The 23,685-nt window shown below is 44.0% G+C and overlaps 1 protein-coding gene and 1 long non-coding RNA gene across 3 annotated transcripts in view; one reads left to right on the top strand and one right to left on the bottom strand.

Annotated features, from left to right (window-relative positions):
* nr6a1a (nuclear receptor subfamily 6, group A, member 1a) overlaps nucleotides 1-23,685 on the top strand; it is a 98,958-nt gene that overhangs the window by 18,940 nt on the left and 56,333 nt on the right. For both annotated transcript variants that reach the window (XM_074637477.1, XM_074637478.1), the window contains exon 2: nucleotides 4,222-4,269. In XM_074637477.1, coding sequence (XP_074493578.1) covers nucleotides 4,222-4,269 — 48 coding nt within the window. The remainder of the gene's footprint in view (nucleotides 1-4,221; nucleotides 4,270-23,685) is intronic.
* Nucleotides 10,085-23,625, bottom strand: LOC141768941 (uncharacterized). Its single transcript, XR_012594230.1, has 2 exons — nucleotides 22,704-23,625; nucleotides 10,085-11,599 (listed from the first exon to the last, which is right to left on the bottom strand). It is a non-coding gene; the product is annotated as an uncharacterized LOC141768941 (long non-coding RNA).

Below are 23,685 nucleotides of genomic sequence, written 5' to 3'. Positions count from 1 at the left end.
ACACATGAACGGAGGATTCACACTTCACAGGAGGGAGAGAGAAAGAGAGAGAGAGAGACATTTAACCTCTGACTAATCACTTTTTTTTAACCCCTTAAAACTCTGACGGCGAGCCCTGCCGCTATTCTGTCTTTCACAGGTTGTAGCGGGCTCAGTTTTCAAGGTATTGGGGATATACTGATATTACGTGAAAACCTAAGAAATCCATTGGTACCATGTCGTGCTGACTTGTCGGGAAGATCGCTAAATAACGCTACGAAGTTACTCTAAATTTTTGCGAGGAATAACTGGCAATTCTTGCAGAAATCTCCAAATGTCAAGATTTTGATGCCAAATCACAGCATGGCTTTTTCCTTGGTGTTCCTCAAGGTCTTTGTGTCTTAATGTGGTATTCTGGAGTGATTATTGATAATTGAGGGATTCTTTTATCAATTGATTAATAGCGCAGCGCTTCCGTTCCCTACGTGAACCCACGCGTCGCAAATACCCTGGCGCTGTGCCGTTATGAATCTCCCAGAAAACTGTACCATACCGCTACTTTTTCAGCGCTACAATGTCGCGGTGAAGCGTCAACCAATCGTGTTTTTGTTTCACTCTGTTCTGTTCCATTTAAAAAATATGCCTTTAGTCTGTTTCAGTGCTATTTAATGACATGACTACTTCAACGAGAGCTTGAGCAACACTTCAATGGCGACTCTGCAGCAATGTCGCTGGCCGTTTTTTTGCTTTGTCACTGGTAGTGTGAACACAGCATTAGTCTTGTTAATTGCTGTGAGCAGCACAAATGAAATTCCATTCACCTCTGAGACGGATATCTCAAAACTTGATCAAATAAACTGGGCCATATGCACACTTTACTGCAACAAGCATCGAATGACCCCTCACATGCAGTATGATGATTCTTTTCGAGTGCAAACTTACTGGATCCTGTGCAATAATTACATTTATTCTAGTGCAATAAATACTTTTAATATTTTAGAACCTTAGTTGTCGGCTGTGGATGTTTGTTTGCTGAAGTTGTTTTGTTTTTGTGGTGTTTTTCTTGTCTTTTAACTGCACTATTCAGGAGTAGCGTTCCTAATTTCGTTGTATTTTGCACAATGACATTAAAGGCTTTCTATTCTAAAAGCCAAAGTGAGAAAATATATTTTTGGGGGATTTAGGTGAGCTGACCCTTGAAAAACAGACGGCGTGCTTTGAGAGCAGTAATTTAAAGTAAATATAAAGCAATAACATGGTCCTAAATTGATAGTTGTTAAACGTATAGCAGTAAAGCTAAGTAATATCTAATTGGTAGCTGGTTGAAATTGACTCAAGATTACAGATTAACTCAGTGAAAGAAAAAGTGATGTGTTCACTTGTGATCTTTTTTGTAAATCTCACTTCAAAGCTGTGACATATCTCAGAGTTTCCGTATCATTGACGCGAGGGGCGCTCGCAGACATTCATCCTTGAGTCCGCATGCGTGTTCGTGTGTCACACACGTCAATATAAGTGGGTGTCTGTTCAGGGGAGGGGGCGACAGAGGCACGTGTGTGTTGGAACACAGCTAGTGTGTGTTGGTGTATGCTCCAGGGAGAACATATGCTGGTGTTGACTATGGGGTAGGAGGTAGGAGGGGAAGGGGGGGGAGGGGGCAGCTGGCGTGTGTCGGGTCAGGGGTCTACAGCTGTTGATAGCAGGGTGGTACACTGACACAGATAGGGGGATCTGATGCACCGACAGCCCACACGCCGCACCCGTCTGGACTGATGTGAGTGAGCGATGGAGCTGTGCCGGGGCGCTGTGTAAGTGAGAAGCAGGCGTTGTGTCTCCAGACGCCGGCCGCACAGATGGCCGGGCTGCTGATGGAGGCGAGATGGGGGGGAAAAGAAGAGGGTATAAAATAAAGCTCAGACAGCAAGAGGGTAACCAATATGAAGCAAACAGATTGTACGGGGTTATGGTTAGACCCGTATGGTAGTCAGATGATATCAAGCGCTGTATTAAAAATCTAATTTGGCCCTGCCGGTGTGGTCCACATCTCTTATTTATGATGCACATTGATTGATTCAGTAGTTACTGTGCAGTTGATTAATATGTCACAGATTGCCTATGAAAAGCCATTAACCTAAAATAATTCTAATGACAGTTTGATAGCCCCTACTTATGTTGTTTGACATAGAAATGGTCACATTTAAATGGACTATTGTGCAAGTGTGCTTGTTGCTTTCCTCCAACTTATCTTATCTGCTTCCACTGTGATTAAGATTTGGTTAGGTTTAGGTAAAAAAGAAAATACTTGATTAAAATTACTGAAATATTGTCATGATTAAAAGGAACCGGTGTTGACTGTTCACAGCAGGCTAGATGCGAACAGTGGTCTTCACTGTCAACACCGTATATATATATAGACTCTGGCTCCAAATGATGTCAAAATCTCAAGGTGGTGGCTCCCGTATCCGGCTTTGGCTTCACTTTTGTACAGTGGGAGGAAGTGGAGACCCGTCATCCTAATTAATTAATTAATTAATGAATTAATGAATTAATAAATAAATAAATAAATAAATAAATAAATAAATAAATAAATAAATAAATAAATTGACATCATTTGGAGCCAGAGTCTGCTCAGTAGTGATCGGGGGGGCTATAGAGCCGCAGTATATAGGTCCCGCCCACCCTCCTGCCCAAGCCAATCACAAGCAGAGCACAGCTGCAGCTTGTTAGCGCGAGCCACCTAGCTGCTACGTTAGCACCACAGTAGCTTTTGGGCTACAAAGACACAACAAACAACCATAATATATCTATAACTATATTTATGATCAAATTGGCACATGTTCTATTACACAGACAGACTGGTGACGGTTATGGAAAGTTAAAGTTACATCTCCTCTCTTGTACAATTCCAAAGCCTCCGGCTCCACGACTGCTTCACTCAGAGCAGCTGTCAATCACGACGTCAAACCCCCTTTTAGCATTAAATAACTAATTGAAACCAAACTTATCAGAAACATGAGCACTTGAACATCCATCAGCATGATGAGAAGAACTACTTAAAATGACAGAAACCATCTTTGGGAAAAATATATTTGACGTGTAATTTAGTTTGGCTCATGTCCCATCCACTAACGTGGAGGGGGATTTATGACCTATACTGCAGCCAGCCAACAGGGGGCAATAGAGATGTTTTGGCTTCACTTTTTGGGAGCTGTCATGTCGTCCATCTTTATATACAGTCTATGGTCAATACCAGACACTTTTTGAGCCCAGCCACCCACAGAGACAACAAAATGCTACTTCCACCTTTGCTTCTTAGTGACAACAAATTACTCACACAGCCACAAAGGTTTGCTTGTCAGGAAGACATATACATAAATCATTTTAAGTGTTGGCCAAGTGACTAATGCTGTAGTTTTTCATCTGCTGACAGTCTTAAAGGGCCAGGGTGTAGGATTTTTGGGGGATCTGTTAGCAGACCTGGACTATAATATTCATAACTTTCATTAGTGTATAATCACCTGAAACTAAGAATTGTTGTGTTTTTGTTAGCTTAGATGAGCTAGGGCTTCAACTAACGATTATTTTCATCGTCCATTAGTCTGTTGATTATTTTCTTGATTAATCGATTAGTTATTTGGTCTATAAAATGTCAGAAAAATGCTGATCAGTGATTCCCAAAGCCCAAGATGATGTCCTCAAATGTCTTGTTTTGTCCAATTCAAACAACGACTAACTCCAAGATATTCAGTTTACTGTCACAGAGGAGTAAAGAAACCAGATAATATTCACATTTAAGAAGCAGCGGTAAATACATAGAACAACATGCTAACTGTTGTTTCTTTGTTTGTGATAATTCACTTTTTTAAATGCGTCATCATGGGTCTAGATTGCCTTAATCTTCACGGCTCATCAGATGTGGCAGAATTGCAAACAGGAATTCACAAATCCTTTAGTTTCTGCAACTATTTGGTTGAAAAAGGGCTATTATACCTTGTTTGCCATTGTTTATCATGCAGCTGCGTTGCTTCTTGATATGTTCCCGATCCAATGTTTCAAAGACCAATGCATCTATTGTGTAATTCTGTTAAAATAAAAAATTAACTCCCTTTCCTATTTGGTTGCACTGTCCCTCGGGGGCCACATAATATGCATCTTAAACCTCTAAAATATTGATTGTGTTTCCAGGGTTCTCTCTCTGTGGAAAAACATCCAACCGCTAACCTGTGTGTCTTTTTCTTCCAGGCTTTTACAGTGACCACCCGTTGGAGTCTGAACAGAACGACAGCATGGGTGAGTTCTCAAAAATGCATTTATTCTCAGATGGGAACTTACAGCTCAGTCTGTATATTTTTTAGCACAGTAAATTTTAATTGATTTCACTGATTCACAATTTTTTTTTTCCGTCTTCATGCTTTAGTCACTGAATTGCAGTGTAGCACTACTGTAATGTAGTGAAAAGTCATTTTTTTCCTTCTCTGTTCACACTACAGTCAGGGTCAGTTTTACTTTCTGCTATTAAATGAAATCATGATAGTAGCTCCATCTAGTGGTAAAGTACAGGCCAGTCATTTTATTGAATGGTTTATAATACCCTGTGAAATCCACAAGAGGGGAGTATAAACTCAATAATAATGGAGAAGCTTCTTCCTTAAGCATGAGTCAGCTGGCTCTTCAGCTGTTACAGGGAAAAACTGTGTGTGTGTGTGTGTGTGTGTGTGTGTGTGTGTGTGTGTGTGTGTGTGAGAGAGAAATAAAAACAAGATGGTAAAAATGAAATGTCTACAAACAGTTACAGATTTCTAACAGGATTATTACATCTTTCTGTTTTCTCTATTTGTTCCATTGGGTCGATAGCCTCAGTCTTTGTAGATGTGCGAGTGGTCAGAGAACCTCTTAGTGAAACAACGGTCACGCCATCATCAGAAGTGGCTCCGCATTAAACCTAAAACGTGAGATCTAATAATGTGTGACTCTTGGCACCAGAGGAAACTGGGAGCTCCAGGGCCAGGGGTGAGGCAATGGTCCAATGTTAAGTTCCAGGTTCAGGCGAAGTTCACTTGGGACTCCCCTGGCTGCCATCGCAGTGCCAGGTGGCACCACGGGGGGGTCAGAGGTCGGACACAGTTCAGAAAATGCTGACCTCGCCGTGACTCTGTGCTGACCTGATTGTGTGCAGCTCTCCTCCGGCCTGGGCTTTCTCATCGCTCCCTCTATAAACTTGCAAGAGGAGAAAGGAGGAAGAGGAGGAGGAGGAGGGGGGCTCGCTAAGAAGTAAGAAGGAAGCCGGAGAGGAACTATTAAACCTGCGCGCACACAGTGAATGGCCGCCATTGTTGCATGCTGCAGGAGGAGGCGTGGATTTATGAGGCTGAGCCTGATTGGGTTGTAAACTTGACGAGGTGGGCTCGCGGCCGCGGCCACTCGCTCTCTCCTCTGTTGGCCCTATTCTCCTCCCAGGATGCCTCGGTGCATGCACTGGGCAAGGGTGATGCTGGGGTCAAGGGGGGCTGAGGCAGGGCTCAGGGCTTGTAAATGCTCTGACAGGGGTGGGAATTCAGAGACCCCCATTCAGTGACCAAAAAACCCAGGTCAGGGGCCAAATAGCTGAGTTAGCAACAGCTGTTTCCAACACAAGTCCCTGTAGATGAAGTCCTAACTCGGATATCTCAAATAAGGAAGTTATTTTCTCCTCAACCTCCTTCATCTGAATCTTCCCCCCCCCGCAAACTTGGAGCATCCGTCACCATCTTCATGAACCTGCAGATGGTGGTCATTTATTGGGCATTGATCTGTGGTTTCATAGGGTTATAAACCGATGGGAGTGCAGTGTCCTGGGCGACCATATAGCTCTTTGGGTGGTGGTAAAAATACAGGAGTCCATAAATGTAGCTGTAGCTGCACACTTAATTCACTCACACATCCATTTGGATCAATTATTAAAGATTCCAGTTTATCATACTGGATATAAATCATTGTTTAAGGCTTGCAGTTTAGCTTTTTTTTCTTAATAATTCAATTAAAGTCTCTTGAGTTAAATAATCCTTCATATTAAACCTGTTGTGTGACCTGTATCAGGACATGTTTTGCCTCTCTGGCTCCTCCTCCGGTCAGCGCTGGGCTGACCTGGCTCTGTCATCCTTTTAAACAGCCCCCCCCCTCCCTAAAGTCCAGCTACACGGCTGACCAATGGCTGCCGAGCAGGTCGCCACCGGGGTTATAAGGGTTCTTTGGTGACTACCTCTCTTCCGTGGTTAATCATTACCAGCTGAGGACAAGACTTTCTCTCCTCAACTTTGCCCCCGAGTGGTTTCACTCACTAGATCTACATGCAATTTTCAGTTTCTTTTGCAGTTAACTTTAACAAGCATCTCTTGGGATATGTACACACAGTAGGTATGGAAGTATATAGGTTGAATAATAAATGTTATATATATATATATATAACATTTATTATTCAACCTATATACTTCCATATATATATATATATATATATATATATAACATTTATTATTCAACCTATATACTTCCATATATATATATATATATATATATATATATATATATATATATATATATATACCCTTCAAAGTTTTCCGTTCTATGTCATACTGGATAAGGAATGTGGATGATTGGTTTCCAGTTAAAAGAAGCATATTAGGCGAGGAAGGAATTTTGATTATGTCTTGCAAGACTATTTAGTTTCATTGGTCATTCATCTGTCATGAAACCCCCCCCTCTCATAAATCAGCACAAGCAGCCAGGCCTCCCTGCAGCACTGCACGTTCCAGGCCATAAGGGGGCAGTAGATCCATGCCGGACCTACATGTGATGTATGCTCCCACGTGCCACCTGGACCCAGTGAACTCAACACCCATATGGAACTACTTGGCTGGAGCCCATCACATGCCTTTCCTTTGTCCTCACATAACCGGGTGCTAACTTCATATGCCTGTTGTCCAAAAGTCATTTCAGATCACCAGGTTTTCATTTTCCTACGTGCTACAAGGCAAGAACAGCCAAAAACACTTGACGCCGCTTCAGATCCTCCTCTTTGTTCCTTTGTGGTGTTTTTTTTTCTTCTCCTTTTTTTAAATGTGGATTTCACTGTTAGCCTATAAGGGCTGTGCTTCACTCAAGTGAATGTATACAGATAAGCGTATGAAGAGTGAAAGACCACCACTATCCTCTCACCTGATTTTCCTTTTTCTTCTCCCACGGGTGTACCCCCCAGCCGTCTGCACTTGGCACATGGCGTGAGTGCTGCAGAGTGTTTAGGAGCTGCTGCTTGCTGCTGCTGACCTCCGTGCTTTCTTATCATTTTAGCCTTTAATAATTCATGATTAGCCTAGATTTGAATCACCGTCCCTTTTTTTTTTTCTTTCTCGCTTGATGCAACTCGCATTGGCGTTAGACTCAGGGTCAGCCTGCGGAGTGTTTCCAGGTCAGGGAGAAGTGGGTCACGCTGTTCCCAGTGTCAGTGCCTATAACTTCACAGTGTGTGATGACAAAGCCCAACTCCACAGGGATAAACAAGCAGACTTTTGTGTGGCCCTAATATATGTAGCAAACAGTATCCATCCGCCCCATACAGGCCTCTGTAGATATTATGCTTTACTCTGACATTTTATAAATTCATTTGCATGTTTATTTGTAGATTAATACCTCTTTAAAGTCAGTGATGTATCACAATTTCCCAGAACTTTAAAAATCTGCAGACTTCAAGGAGCTTTATTTTTAGAGTTTTGGGTTGTTTTAGAGAGGTTTTGACGAGAATATAGTTCTGAGAGAAACGTCAAATAAGAGAATTTATTCAAAAAAGCAAAAAATTTAATTTATGCCCATATATATTGGTTTCTACATTTGCCTTCAATTGGTTAGTACTAGCGTATGTGCAGTTTTAGAATCAAAGATGATATCAAAGTAATGCTTTTATTTAAATGCACAGTACCCATTAGTATAATAGACCCCTTTTAGAATTTCTGTCTATATGACCAGCACAGTCTGTGTATGTGAGTGTGGTGAAAAAGTGTTGGTTTCCTCTTTATTAGACAGCTGAAAGACAAGAAGCGACCCGGACTGCTTCTCATTGTCCCCTCCGACACTTTTCCACTGTAAAAAGACTTGCGTTTTCGGTCTGCTCTGGCTGGAAAACGTCAATGTGTTTGAGATTTCCCAGCATGTTAACATAACCTTACAGGGCAATTACTGCAAGATTATTTCCACATGCCTATATCTCCTCCAATTACATACTGAAATGGGGTTACGAGGCTGATTAACTTTCCAAGAATCGTGGGCAGATTGTTTCACTCTTTATAAAATATATATATTAGAGTGGGTTGATTTGAACCGGAGCAGAATTAAACAGGTTTCTCAGTTTCACCTCTTTCTGTTACATTTGACTTATACTGTACATTTGGGTGACTGTCTTGTAATTACAAAAGTCCCAGGTACCACCCCCCACAGCAGTCTGTCTGTCTTTAAAAGTGCCCTTGACAGAGTTCCCTCGGGCCTTCGAATTCCTGGAATATTATGCCGTTCGGAGATGTGCCGTAGACACGCAAAGTTTGTGAGGATATCAGACTATACAAAGAACAGTAGCTTCATAGAACATATCCAATAGGATTTTCCAGCTTGTTTCACACATATTTAGCAGTAGTTGATTTTCAGCTCAAGTGAAGTGGAAAAGCAGACAGCAGTTAAAAACCAGAAAAGAATACAGTTTTGAGGTTATGGAAGCGGTCGCACTTGGTAATGGCAAATCAGAGAAAAGTCATGGAATTTAACATTTGGGTCATGGTGGGAAGCCGGCTTTAGGCAACATGCTGAACCCCCTACCTGTGTGCTTCGGATCAGACTGTCAGCTGAAATGCCTACACCGAGGCTACAGTCCACAGAATAATGCGGTGACAATCCATATATTATGGATATTATGCTAATCATAATTTTCAATACTTTTGTCGAATTGATATAAAGATATTCAAATCCTTATTTCAAAAGATAATACAAAAAGATACTATAAACTAGTGTGTTGATGTCTTAGTATCTTATCTATATCTGTCTAATGAGAACAATGCATTCTAGGAGGCTTTGTTGGGCCATTGTTGTTTATCCCATTGACTACGCAGTAACATACATTACATTTAGGGCTTGGTACCAAATTGTAACTTTTTTTGTATCTTCTGAAATGTGCCTGTAGCACCGAATATCAACAATGGTCAAGAAGTGAAAGTTGGCATTGACTGTCAGATTTGTCTTCTTGTTTACTTGTTTTTGTTTTATTCTATTTTATTTAGGCAAACTTCATCTAAGGGTGTTTGTTTTTAGACATTTAAAATTTCATTTTGTCAAATGAAAAAAAGGGTTTGTAGAAAAACACATTTCTGTTTCTCAAAATGTATCAAACAAAGTATCATTTTGAGATTGGTACCAAAATTAAAGTATCATATCAGCACTAGCAACTTGAAAAATGTCAAACATATCCAGCTTTTTACATTACTGCTGACTCCTCTAAAGCGTAGTACCGTAGTCTTTTAGATTTTTAAACTGGTCTTGTACCACATTTCAGGCAGCCATTGGTTTCTACTTCAAGGTCAGTCCACCTAAAGTGAGCCAGGGCCGAAGTTGTCGCTAACTTTGGGGCAAGAAAAGCAAGACACAGGAACTTGGCTTGGGTCTTGAGGAGTTGTAGCATTTATTGGCCAACATATAAACTGTACACACACTGCACTGCTACATTCACAGCTACAACGTTACTGCCTACGTGCTACTCACCATCACACGAGCGCTTTCTCTCTCTCTGTCCCTATCTCTCTTTACCTATCAATTGTTTTGAAACTCAATAAACAAGGATAATACTTGACCGGAGTTTCTCCCTTTTGTCTGGGACATTGGAATCTTCTAGGACACGTGGACCAGCACCATTTTTTTCTGACGGAAAACCTGTACCCAAACTACAAAATATACATATTTTATCACTTACCACTAGTGGTGTCTAGTCATTAAATGTAACACTTGACAAATCTCCCTTCAAGGTTCATTTTGAACAGATAAAAAAATGTGTGATTTATTTGCGATTAATCGCGATTAACTAAGGACCATCATGCGATTATTCATGATTATATATTTTAATCGATTGACAGCCCTATGATGTAGCCATTGAATTTATCAAATATCCAAATTTGGTGTGAAGCACCACAAATGAAATTACATTACATTAATTCATTACATTTGAACCCTCGGAACCAAATATCTTGAAACCTGGACGAATAAAACCAAAACTAACCACATTTCTAGATAGCACTAATGCTAAGTGAGAAAATATGTTTTTTAATCTTATTTGGATGAACTGACCCTTTAAAACCAAAGCAAAACTGTAAATGCTAGAACGACATCTGATCTTGAATGCTACAGTCACATCTGCTGCACATATGCTTGTACTTACCAGCCGAGGCCAGTGACCATGAAAAACATACTTTTTAACCTAATTAATCACATTAGCTTTAGCATGTCGTATCAAGTCTTTGGGTACATAATGCATCATCACACATTGCTCTCGTCGAACGCCACGGCCAACTGGTTACTGAGGTGTTTGAACCGCAGTCTGCATTCATTGATCAGTGAGTTGTTCTCATGTAAACCCACCGACAGCAATGAATGTTTATTGCAGCCTTAAGAGTGAACGCCTCCTGCGTCACAGCTGATCTTGTGTCTGAGGAAATGCGAAATTCCAGCCAACTGAAGGTCGCAGGCTCGAGCCGTAGTCCACCCACAGACTGTGGTTCTGCATTTTGCTCTGCATGAGAGCAGAACTGAAATAGCTCACAACGTATGGTTTCCATTGGATCGTGTGAATGTGTGAGTGTGCTGTGGCGTCCCTCAGGGTACAGTCAACGGTCGATGGTTTTGGTCAGAGCTCAAACTCACCGACAGCGTTGAATGTTCACCGTGGGCACCAGGAAGGGCCGCGTTTCTCGCCACTGGTTTGTGTGACTTGTCATAGAAAATCAACATAATGCAACATATTAGTAACAAAAATCGAGCTACCCACTTTATTTTTCATCCAGCTTCGTTGCTTTGCTGCGGTTGCACTGAGACAAGTGGAAAATCCCTGTCGCCTGTCCCTCGCTTTCTGATTCCCATCCAAACCACATGTATTTAAAATGTCTGCAATTCAAATCTAAACATGTATTTTTGTCTTTTTTTCATAAGCCTGCTATGATGTCAGACCTGTCAGTGTTTTATATGTCCGCCATAACTGTTAACACAACGATTCAAACAATGGAAAAACGCTAACTTTGTAATGCTAACTGTCACCAAGAAAGACGAGCTAGATATAGCTGTGTGTGTGTGTGCGCTCCCGTGTTTCTCTTGGCCTGTGCGGAGCAGCACCGTGCCAAGGCGTGTTACCACCCATGTCGGCGTGGAGCTTCAAATAACGTTGATGAGAAGCCAGCGGGAGTGAGGAGAGGCGGTGATGCAAAAGGTTTGGGTTTCCTTAAATAGTCCTGCAGACGTGTTGAACGCCGCCGCCGCCGTTGTCATCCTCCTCACCTTCTTCAAAAACTACTAAGCAAACTCTCATCTGTCTCCGCCGAGCCTGTGTTCTTCTTTCACCTTCAGCCTGCAGCAAGAAGAAGAACAAAAACGGGGGGGGGGGGGGGGGGATCAGAAATGGCATGAATAAAAGGACAGAAGACGAGGTCAGTCAGGCTCGTGGAGGGGAGGCGAAGTGTGATCAGAGAACGCTACTGTGCCCCGCAGTTTAAACTAGTGCACTGCAGTGTTGAGCTAGTTAGAGATTACTGTTCCCCTCACCCTGCGCTGAACCTCAGCTACTGCTCTGGGAGTGCGCCTTCCTGTGTTCGCCTCTTTGAGGTTGGAAAATCATGCAGTCATGTTTTATTAATGCTCTCTCGTCTGTCTCTCTCATTTTTTTTCTGTCTTTCTCTCCCCTGTTTTTGCCCGCTTCCCCTTCAAACACAGAAGAAATTTGGAACACTGTATTTTGTTTGTTCCGCATCCTCTTCTTCACGTCGCATTTTTGGCATTTTCCGCAAGTTGAGGTTTTTTTGATTTTGAAGAAGCGCCGAAAAACCTGTTAAGGGAGTGCAGCGAATATATGATGCAACTCATTGTAGAGAGATTTGTTGCAGTTCTGCAGGATTCGTGTTCTGTTAGATCAATCTGATGGAAAAATGAGAGAATTGGATGTGCAGATTTTTGCTGTGTGTTCTCTGCACACCGCAGGCTTTCAGAAAAGGAGCCACACTCTCCTGCTTTCTGCATAATGAATGATCACTTTGGGAAGAGAGAGGGAGCACAATTCACTTTCTCCCGCTTTGACACAGTTCACTGACCTCGGAGGAGACGTCCTTATTGCCACAATATGATACTGAAACATTTCTCGATTTCACGCGTTCCGCAAATTGTTTTCATGGCCGTCATCGTTCACATGTAGCGCTTAACACCCAAACAAAAAGGCCGAAAGTCTCCAGATGAATTAACCTTGAAAATCAGTGTCAACTTGAATCAAAATAACCCAACATAATGTTGGACAAAGGCTTTTTGAGCAAATAGATAAATAATTGTTAAAATCTATATTTTGGACAATAGCTTTTGTGTTATGTTGATATTCCTACTTCAATGCACAAGTCATGGCCAGATATTGTTCTTTTTCCCCCCAATTTGTCTTATCTCTAAGAAGCTCTTACTAGCTAGTTGCCCCCTTGGCTCCTTTTTCTTTTCAAAGAATACATTCTTCCACACTTTTCCTAATTTCTCTCTCTGTTTCCACTCCTAGACAAGGTGGGAATTAATAGTTTTTTCAGTCCCTCTGGCTCGGGCTTCAATGGCTTCCCTCTTTGGCACTTGTACAGTTTGGCTTCATGCCCGAGACACACAGAGGCTTTTTTCATTCTCAAATATCTCTCCCTCTCCTTTTCCCCCCTCTTTTTTTTTTCTTCATTTGACTTCACTTCCGCTCTCCCTGCACTTGGGAGAACTTATGGGGAAGTGTATGTTAACTCGCCGCACGCACGCACGTTGACTTATTCATCGTTTCTTTGAGGCGTGGCCGTACTTTCACATCATGGGTTCTTGATAATACCGCTGCTTGGTGTGGCCCCTCCAGAAACTTTGCATAACTGACAAACTTGCAAAAGTGTAGAGTGTTAAAAATAGCTGGGCGAGCATGAGACGGGGCCAGAGTGAAGAGTGCAACAGTGTGACTGAACCAGTGTGAACCCTGCGTCGTCAGCACATTCCAGGGGTTGGACAATGAGAAGCACACAGTGTACTCTCTGTCGTGTTGCCTGCATAGCTGGCTGGTCTGCAGCACCGAAACAAGGCTAACGCAACAGACATGCACAAAGTTCAGCAACACAAGCTCAAATTCTTAAAGTCAGTGTATCGTATAGATGTCAGTTATGTTAGGACTGCATGGATTTGACATAGGAGTTTATCCTGTTTTCTTGTGTGAAAAGGTGAACTTGAGGTCAGGGATAAGATTAGGGGGCTAAAATGTAGATCATCACATGCGGGGGTTATCAATGTGACCATGGTGCTGTGGATGGTTTACTTTGGATAGGATTAAGCTTTATGAAACATTCAGGGACCTAAACGCTGACTAAAATGTAAAGACATGCTCCATGTAGAAATCTATTCTCAGACTAGAACGCCAGTGGAATTTAGTTTGTGCACCAGGAACAAGAACTACTGTATGTGTTGTACATGCTGTTTCTACTCTGTAGAAGAGTTGAGGCTAGGTTTGGTTAAAGTTACTACAAGGAACTTTTAACTGGTTATTAAACAGTCTCAATTTAATACTGCGTTTCCCTGCGAAATCAGATGAAACGATTCACCAGGTTCACTAGAAACTCCTTCATTTCAAACTCCAACGGGGCTTCTGATAGCGACCAGCCCGCTGCGGACAGGCCCAGATCCGGCTTCGCTGCCGCCTTCGACCTGCAGTCGGAGAGCTCCGCGGCTCCTTCGCAGAGCTTCGCCTATAGCTGCTCTGCTGAGAGCCAACACCTCGCTGCTGCTGGAGGCCTAGGCCGTATTGCTGGGTTCCGCTGGAGGGAAAGGAGGCACGGTAGAACCACGACTGTGCAGAGCAAACTGTCAGACCCTGCTGCAGTAAAAAAATTTACGTTTTCTAAAGGGAATCTGCACTTTTCTCCACATGGACCGCCAAAATCAACCCAACGTTCCCTGCAGTGACTTTAACCTTCTTGTAAAATCCTCCACACCCTGACAATCCACCTGTTACAGTATTAAACTACCCACTGGTTCCTGTCATGGCCTACCCATTTTCATGGGAAAATTTCTTTCTTTCACTTTTCATTTCACCTCTTGGTCATTTCCACAGAATCTCTCAGACTGACAGAGATGAGTCACAATCTTATTAGGAAAAAACGTAGCATCCATTTCCACCATTAGAAAACTGTCCATTTCCAATGACAGTACAAATGTTTTGCTCACATAACTGTAGTCAGTTAACCTGACACTCCCAGCATAGCTCAGATGCCTGTTCAAAAATACTCAGGCTGGGAGGCTGCCAGCATATGCTCTCACACTCTTTTCCCATCCCATCATTGCCTCTTGACAATTATTGTTATTAGTATTATACAATCCACTGGCACTGCGAGACATCTCCTAATGGAAGAGCACGAGGAGATTAAATCGCTTAAAATCACTCGCGCCGCGAGTGATCCTCTTCGTGGACAAACTCAATCAAATTCAACAAATATGCCTTAATTGTGGTGTCAGTCACCAAATAGGCTCTGAGTCAGATTGGACGTTTTAATATCTGCTCGATTGAGGACATTTATAATGAGATTTAGCAGTGCAGCGGGTTCGTGCGGGTGTCATATTTGGCCGTCACACATTTGTAAAGAGGAATGGTCTGTGATATAACAGTGCTGAAGTCAATAAATAAATCGAGGTCAGAAGAGACCAATTATGGCCTAGCAGTAGCAGTGATATTCACCACATATGATCATAAAGTATGATGTCATTTTATCGCTTAATATGAATGAGCCAAAACTGCTCTTGACTTATATTTGGAATATCTTATACTGGTTTGATTCTAGTGAAATTTTAAAATTTTGTTCTGTGCAAGTGTGGTATAAATTACTGTTATCAGTAATATTATTAGTCTTGGCACAGGTTTCAGTGGTGAGTCCCATGAATCCAATTCTAGAGAGGGAAAACCGCAAATGATCAGGTTTTTCTGATTATTTTTCTGGCATATTTTGCCTTTATTTGAAAGTGAAAGACTAACAGGAGTCATGCTTAGGAAAAAGAAAGTGACACGCAACAAAGGTCGTTGACTAACTGGGATTGTAGTGGTAACTCTATGACCATCTTTAAAGATGCAAAATATTGGTACAAAATAGCATCTCCCAACAGCTTCTATTCTTTCATAAAGAACCCCGCCTGTGGAAAAAGCGGGACAATATTTATAAAACCTTTCGGTCCAGCACGGTTTGACGATCCTTTGTGTAGTTCTTTGGATCTCGGGGTGCGTAAAACAATTTGTTACCAATGATAAGCCATACTGACTGAACCTGGGTACTGGCAGCAGCGTCCAGGCCGGCCCTGCTCCAGCGTAGGGACTCCATCAGGCGGAGCGCCAAGCCTTTCCAGAAAAACCCTGCCTCCACGTGCCATGGATCATCCTGCCAAGGCTCCAGGGGTTTCATTTGCAACCTTAACTGTGGTGGAGCCAGCTCCAATCTCTGCTGCCAGCTACTCTCTCAGCATTAACCCATGACTCTGTCATGATGGTGGCGTACTGTTTTCTCTAACATACACTGCTTATGACCCCCCCCTCCTACACCCGCCGCCATCACAATCTTCTCTTCAGTTCCTCCTTGCAGCAGCTAGCATCCTCACCCTTTCCGCGGCTGATTGACATGCCTGTCTGTCCGCCCTGTTTTTCTCTCCGTCTCCGTCTTTTCTCTCTCTGCTGTGCACCTTTTGAACCCGGCGTTGATGCACTTGATCACGTCGCGTCAGTCTGGCTCTAGTTGACTTATCCACTCCCGCAGCATGCCTGAGAGAAACTGCACTGTATGTCACACTCCTCTCTCTTCTCCAAAGCTTTGTCGGCTCATTTCAGTCATGAGCGCTGAGGCTGATGAATATGTATCCCGGGCTCCTTTTTCGCAGCAGTTTTGAGGATCTCTAACAAAGCGGGATGAGAGAGCCCTTTGTGGCTGTCTTCTGGATTTAACCGTGACATTTCTCTGGAGCCTGCTGCCACTTTTTTTATCTTCAACAGACTTTATCCCCAGGTCAGACTCGCGGCCCCCCTTTGAACGATGGCATTGTCAAAGCTCACACCCAAAAAATCCTCGTTCCAAATATCATATTTTGTTTTTCGGAGAACTCGTAGTCTGTTTTGAAATCTCCGGGCCTTAATTGAGTCATTAAAGCACGGCAGAAATTTTGTTGCCAAACGCAAACGAATGCAAGGAAACCCAAACAAAAGGTTATACAACGCTCACTCATGGCACATAATCCATGTTTTTAATCTGCCGAGTCGACGCAGTGCGGTGGTGGGTTTCGCCGGCCAGCGCGGGGGGGATCAGCGTTTCTCTCGTCTCTACCCCGGCGCTCGAACTCGCTGCACCCCGCACTGCAGTAATACACCGCAGCGAGCAGGGAACCGGGGCCATCGCGGCGATTGTCGTCGTCGTCGTCTTAAAACACCCTCCATCTCCCGCCACCCTCCCCGTCCACAGAGCAGGGGAAAAGCCTCACACTGAGAGATTTAGAAATAGCACTGAGCAGGGAAGCAGAGGAGTGAAAATCACAGGCGGCAATACTGATTTCACATTTCCGTTATCAGTGGGAGCCAGCAGGGTGAGCCAGCATGGGAATGACCTGGATACTGATCGACCTTTTATTCTGCCTTGATGCTGCCTGTGCCACCTCAACGGCCGGACACACCTAGTCGATCTGAAATCGCGTCGCTGGTGCGTTTAGCTGAAATAACTGAGCGGAAAGAGAAGGAATACGAGTAGGTTTGTTGGAAGAGGGCGAAACACACCATTTTTGGTTTGAAGTGCACCCTGAAAAATATGAACTCAGCAGCCACCAATGCAGCAGCATACACACAAAAGACAAGTACAAAATGTTATTCCTGGAATTGCTTCATTTTGCTATTTGTCTGGTGTGATGAACCATCCTCTACCACACTGTTAAGTTGAAATCAGAGCCCCCTAATATTGGCATTTGTAGCGCCTTGCTACACCTACTGGACTAAACATGGTCATTGTCCTCTCTCTCTCTCCATTTTTGTCTATACTGTGCCATTTTATTCCCATAAAGCCACATTATCCAGTTTTTTTGTGTGTGTGTGCGTGTGACAAACATTACAAAGCATTGCGCCCTGTCCCAGTAGGGGAGCGTGTCGCTGCGTTGCACCAGCAGGGACACTGTGTCCTTAATGCGCTGTACAGCGCTTTGTGCTCTGTTAACCTAATCAGCTCCGCCTAAGCCAAAGTTAAGCTCATCTTTTTGTCCTACTATATGTATGAAAGACAGGCAAACCGTTCGCTCCGCCGTGGATGAAACACAACGGAGCTCATGTATGATATTTTTAGAGATGCATGAAACGCACGACCGTCAGCGGTATATATATATATATATATGAATACTGCGGTATAAGTCGGGGATGTTTGGAGTCGTACATTGCGGCGGTTAGAATTGGCTGATCCTCCGCATAGCGCTTTGACGACTGTGCAGCAGAGTTGTTGAGGCCAGTGCTTTGGAGAGTTGCTCAGAGACTTAACCCTCCTCCCCGGCACCTTCCTCCTCTCTAGCAGAGGAAAATCTCTGCTGAATTCATGTCTCCTTTCAGATTTCTAAGAGGCGTTAAACCTTTCTGGATTAAAGAAGGTAATCTGACAGGCAGAAGATTGTATTAGCCGGAGTGTTGGCAGAGCTTTTAATTTCTCCTCTCTTTTCATTTCCCCCTCTCTCAGCCTGCCTCTCCTGCTGACCTGCTAGATGGTATTATTGTGTTTTTCTTTTGAATTACAGCAAAAAACATCCACATCTTCACTACTATTCACTCTCTTTCTCTCCTCTCACATGCTCTCTATCCCACTCTCTCCATATCTCTCCTCATCCGCTCTCTCCTCTCCTCCCCTCCCTCCCCTCTCCGGCTCTTCCAGCAGTGACAGCATACTTGTGTGAACCCATGATTTATCATTTGCTAATCCGTGATGATTATGGAGCTTTCCACACGGCCCTTATCTGTTGCTGAGCCCGCTTTTCACTCCATAGCTGCCAATTATCTTTCAGGCAGCCTGCAAACAGACCTGTCTCTGTCAGCCAGCTGCAGAGCCCGCCACCGAGGCCTCTTATATATGCTTTATATACCCCCAAGTATGCATCCACAGACGCACCAATGACAGGCTGCCATGAGGTACATGTATTTTTGGCCCCAAGTACTTGTTGAAATGTCAGATTGAGAGATCAAATTCAATATTGCGTTTTGTACATTCTGCACTTTCACCAAAAGCTTAAACTCCCACTCATCATCACCTGCGGAGAGCAGGACGCGTGCGAGCGTGATGAGTGGTGTAGTTCATAAAAGGATCCGGTCCATCATGGACACTTAAACTGCTCGACAAACCGGAGCCGGTCGTGGCGTTCTTTCACTCACACAGAGAGAGACGATGAGGATAAATAACCAGCTCATGTGAAAACCCTGTCCGAGTCATCGTGGTGACAAATGCTTCTGACAAATTCATAAGCTGTTGATCTGAATATTTGTCCTGGACAGGCCCTTAATGCGGAGAGCTGATATTAATTTAGATACATGCTGCTTTTGGCTAAAAATAAAGCACAGCGGATGCGCTGTCACAAGCTTTTACTTATATGACTTGACATCCAGAAGCTTAGATATTAGCATATTAGCATCAAGGTCAACATTCTGCTATAGCGTGCCAAATCCACCGCCCACACAGTTAGGGACCGAGAGCCGCGATGGCGAAGCCTCGCTGTGACTCATCCACCACTTCCTGTAGCCCAGGCGGTTGGGACGGCCGGAGTTTTGTGAGTATGACAGCATGAGGGTTACGGTGAGCAAGACCTCGCCCGCGGGGAGGGTATGCAGATCACGGCGCGCTCAGCTGATGTGGCGTCCAATTGTCAGTGTAATGGGAAGTGACGTGCACATCAGAGCAATGTGGGTCAGAGCGCCAGACGACCAGCCTGCGGCCTGTATCTGCTCCGCCTGTCTAATCTGCTGTAGCCCGACCAGACGAGACTCTCTAATCGACCCTGATATTCACTGAACACACATTACCATCTCTCCTCACGCTCAGGAACGCAAACACACACGCACACACACACACGGCACGGAAGGGAGTTCTCTGAGACATTTGAGAAATTTAAATGTAGTGTGGTGTCGGTAGAAAGCATCATTATTTGATCACGGAGAAGGTAGGGTGCAAGCTTGTATAAAAAAAAAAAAGAAGAGACTAGCACATTGCCTCCCCTTCCTCCTGCTGTTTGAGTCAAACATGGCTTAAAGGCCCCAGCAGATATCATGTTGGGTAAGTTCTTTTTTTTTGCGCTTAAACCGAGACAAATCACAATTCATTGAAAGCGTAAGAAATCCAAATTTTACACTTCCACTTATCTCCTCATCTCTGCTCCTCTCTACCTTTGATGTAACGCCCAGTATATTTACAATATTTTCCACACCCTCACGGATTTGAAATATTTATGCAGAAAGGCTAAATATAAAATGTCTGGTTTCCCTGCAGTGTGATATAGATTGAGCTGTGGTAAATGGGTCGGGATGGATAGCATATATAGCTTAATAGGATTCCCATGACATGGTCAGGAGCTGGCGTCTGAAGGAAGGGTGGAGAGAGAGAGGGGGCAGCGAGCAGCAGTGGTGGTGGTGGTGGTGGTGGGGAGAGAAAAAAAAAAAAAAAGCGCAAACTTTTTTGCGAGTGTTTGCTTAGCACCTGTGTATGGACTTAACAACTCCATCGTAGCCAGAGGGAAGTGACACATGGGGGCCTTGAAGTGTTTTGACATTTTCTGCTCAAACAGGTTTTTACGGCCGGGGGAAGAGGCCCGGAGGAGTTCAGCCTGTGCGAATCTGCCTCTGCCTCATCAAAGGCAGTAATTTCCTGTTCATTTCAGGCCCCCATCCCCCAACCCAGAGCTCTTGTCTGCTAATCCCACCCCCTGCAAAAAAACTGCCCCCACTCCCCCAACCCCCACTCTGTGGCCCCCCTGCTGGTGTCCTGCCCGCCTGCGCTTCAGCTTGCTACACTCCAGGGCCGGGGACTGGGAGGCTATGCGCTTTGTGTCAGCAGGCTCGCGGCTGAGCGCTAACAAATCCTCATTGTCCCGCGCGGGAGTGGTGACAGAGGAGGAGGGCGGGGTATGGGGGTTGGGGGGGGGGGGCATCGCTGTCTGGTTTCTATTCAAATCCAGGTACACACACAGGCCTGGGAGGGAGCAAGGGGTGCAAGAGGGGCTTACAGAGCTCCGGGGCCTGGGGGATCAAAGTCCACCCAGACCTCGGCTCAGGCCGGGCCAAGGTGCGGGGTCACAGGAGACGCTTACGCAACCCGCTGCCTTCTCTGAACTCAGACGATACTAGCTGATCAACAAGTGACACTGGACTTCACCAAACCGCTGAGGTTTACAAAAATGCTTCGTGGCCATTTTAGGGACCAAAAAAAAAAAATCAAAGCCCTCAAGTTCACCTCCACAGAGTCCAAGTGTTATCATTTAGTCAACAAAGGACTTTGGCTACCTGTAATCCTTAAGCAATTGGTAAAAACCTGTGCTGTCACACAGAACAGTGTGTTTTTTTTCTCTCACCTGGAGACACAACACGTGTATTAAAGGCAGTATATGTAGGCTTGACTGCATAGTTGAGGAGCATGTGTTTCAGTGACGGCTTCACTGAAAGGCTCCGTTGATTGGGGTTATGGAGTGTATGACTTTGAGTTGCCTGCCATTGGCGGTGATGAGGGCTTGAGATGTGTATCTGGGTAACAAGACTTTACATGTAGAGGCATTTTCAGAGAATGAGTTGCACTCAGTCTGAGGAGAGTCTCAGATGGGCTACATGTACACACACATTTTCCAGACCGCAGTCCAGGACTGTTGTTGTGTATTTTAGTTTTAATCTGAATCAGTGACTTTAAGTGATGACACTTGTTTTTCACTTCCTATAGCAGCTGCAGTGTAGCTTCAAAGAGCTGCTTTTTCCTCGTCATCACCGGTACTCGGATATCAATCCAGACTTATTTATGTGTTGTTTGTGCGTCCTGATGTTAAGCCTTTGTGCTTTCTGTGAATGTGTTATTCTGAAGGGGGGGGGCGGACTACAGCCGTGGTGTACATCTGTGATCCGGGGCGATGTTTTTCTTGGTTGTTGCTACTCCTTTACGCACTCAGCTTTTGCGGTGGATTAAGAGCTTTGGACAAAAGCGGACCGGGACAAAAAAAATATAGGGGCGGCCAGTATTTCCTGTCACTAAATACATTCCAAACCCGGCGACCCCCACGCAAGCCGGCGGGGGAAAAACCGGCGAAAAAAAAGGGAATAGAAAAAAACAACCTCTGTGAAAATTACAGTCTCTCCTATTCTTCCTCTTTTAGCGCCCGTCTATATTTAACCTCCTCCTACATCTACACTTCCTTTGCTGCATTTTTCCTCCCTTCACCGTAGTATGTTTTGTTGTAACTCTTAAGCAAGTCATTGACGGCAGCTTTTTTTTTAATTTTTGGAACCATTGCTGGCACCGTCAAAAATTTCTACACAAACCGGCGCTGAAAGATTTTCACAAAATTATTCTCTGCAACGTTCAAACTGACTCCTCAAGTGGGGATTTTCGATCTGGAGAGCACGGGGTTGGGGGTTTTCTCGAAGTGGGAGAGGGTGAGGTGCAAGGTGAGCACTCTGAGAGGCGGTCGTGAAGTGAAGCATGGTCACCCCTAACCTCAACCGCAACTCTAACCCTCAGCCTCAACGCTAAAGGCGGGGTATCCCCTCCCCTCGTGGAGCGGAGCAGCAGCTGGCTGACCTGTCCCTCCGCTGCAGCCTCTAATGGCTGACCTGCCCTGTCTGGACGGCCCTGCTCGCTTTTGTCTACTGTCTGGCTCAGTTCCTCCCAGTCAAACATCGCTACTGGCTACCGCAGTCCGCATTCCGCATTCCCACAGAGCAAGCTTTAGAAAGAAAAAAAAGAGACACAGACAGTCACACGAGCGCACACGCACACACACACACACACTTTTTTTTACACTTGGCACACTTTGTCCGGCACACACAATCTCCCCCTGTCTCTCTCTCTCTCTCTCTCTCTCGCACATACATCCTTTTCAAAACTCTCCCACACACAGAGCCCCTGTCTGGTTTCACACATACAGTTTTTAGACAAACTGTACCGAGCACAAACACTCTCACACACGTCACGAACAAAACACAAATGCCTTTGTGCCCCGCTGTGAAAGTGAAAATCAACAAAACTTTTTTTCATACATTAGCTTTGTAGAAATAGTTTCAATGAAATTATTAAACAGCTTGTTGTACAGCTTTTTTTGAACGAGACATGCAGACATAGTGTGAAACAAAATCAGAACAAGTGGAAAAGTGTCAAAGGTTAAGTGTTTAATCAGTGAAGTTGGAAATGAAAAAGACTCGGCGAAGGACGAGCAGTTCAAATACTTACCTAAAGCGTTGCCAAAAGTTCGGCGGCGTGGATCTGTGGTGACTGGATGGTTGAAAAAAAATAAAAACCACGAGCCTCCATATTCAGGGAGAAACCTCATGTAGACGGGCTGAAAAGTTGCTGCTGAGCGGTTCCTCTCTGTCTGTTGTCTGTCTCTGTCTCACTCCTGACACACAGTCTTTCAGTCTGATCTCCCTGCCTCTAGTGGGAACTCAGCCAGTAGTTAGCAAATACAAGTGCCTTACAAATCTCTCTCTCGCCCTCCCTCTCGCTCTCCTTCTGTGCTTCTACATAGGTAAACAAGCACATGCATTCCCACATGCATGCAATCCCCCCCTCCTCACACACACACACACGCGCACACAAGAGCCTGTCTACGACTAAAGTTATTGAACTGCTCCACATTTTCATGCATGCACTATATATGAGGCAGTTGATGGACAGCAGCGCATAGTCATGTGTGGAGCGGGGTCTGCCGCGATTGGCTGAAAGCCTGGGAGCCGAGGGGGGGCAGGGGTAGCTGTGATTGGTTCTGAGCTCAGACCATTGAAAGTAGAAGGCTTTTCTATTGAATGGCTGCCGCTCTGGGTGGAGTTTGGGTGACACTGCTCTGGAAGAAAAAAAGAAAAAAAAAAACAACATCCTGAGAGTTTTGTGCCGTTTTATTGGAGTTTGAACTGCTGTGGTTGGACAGTATGGAGGTGTGATGTATATACGAATCATATACGTTTGAGAAGCTGAGAAGAAAATCTGAAATTGTAATGTTACAGTACAGCTCTTACATATAAGCATAAAGAAATATACATATAAAGTAGTGTGTGTATAATGTAAATTATGTACACAATGCTACAATATATAACACAATGTATGTAAAGTAATATAAATACATAATAAAAAATGAGAAATATAAGAAATGTGCCTCAAACACAACAATATATAACCACAGTGTAAATAGGTAATAAAAAAAAGAAGTGTGTTTAAT

This window comes from Sebastes fasciatus, chromosome 6 (genome assembly GCF_043250625.1).
Source record: "Sebastes fasciatus isolate fSebFas1 chromosome 6, fSebFas1.pri, whole genome shotgun sequence".
NCBI lineage: Eukaryota > Metazoa > Chordata > Actinopteri > Perciformes > Sebastidae > Sebastes > Sebastes fasciatus.
The sequence above is the reverse complement of the archived record's forward strand: the minus strand, read 5'-3'. Positions and strand labels throughout refer to the sequence as shown.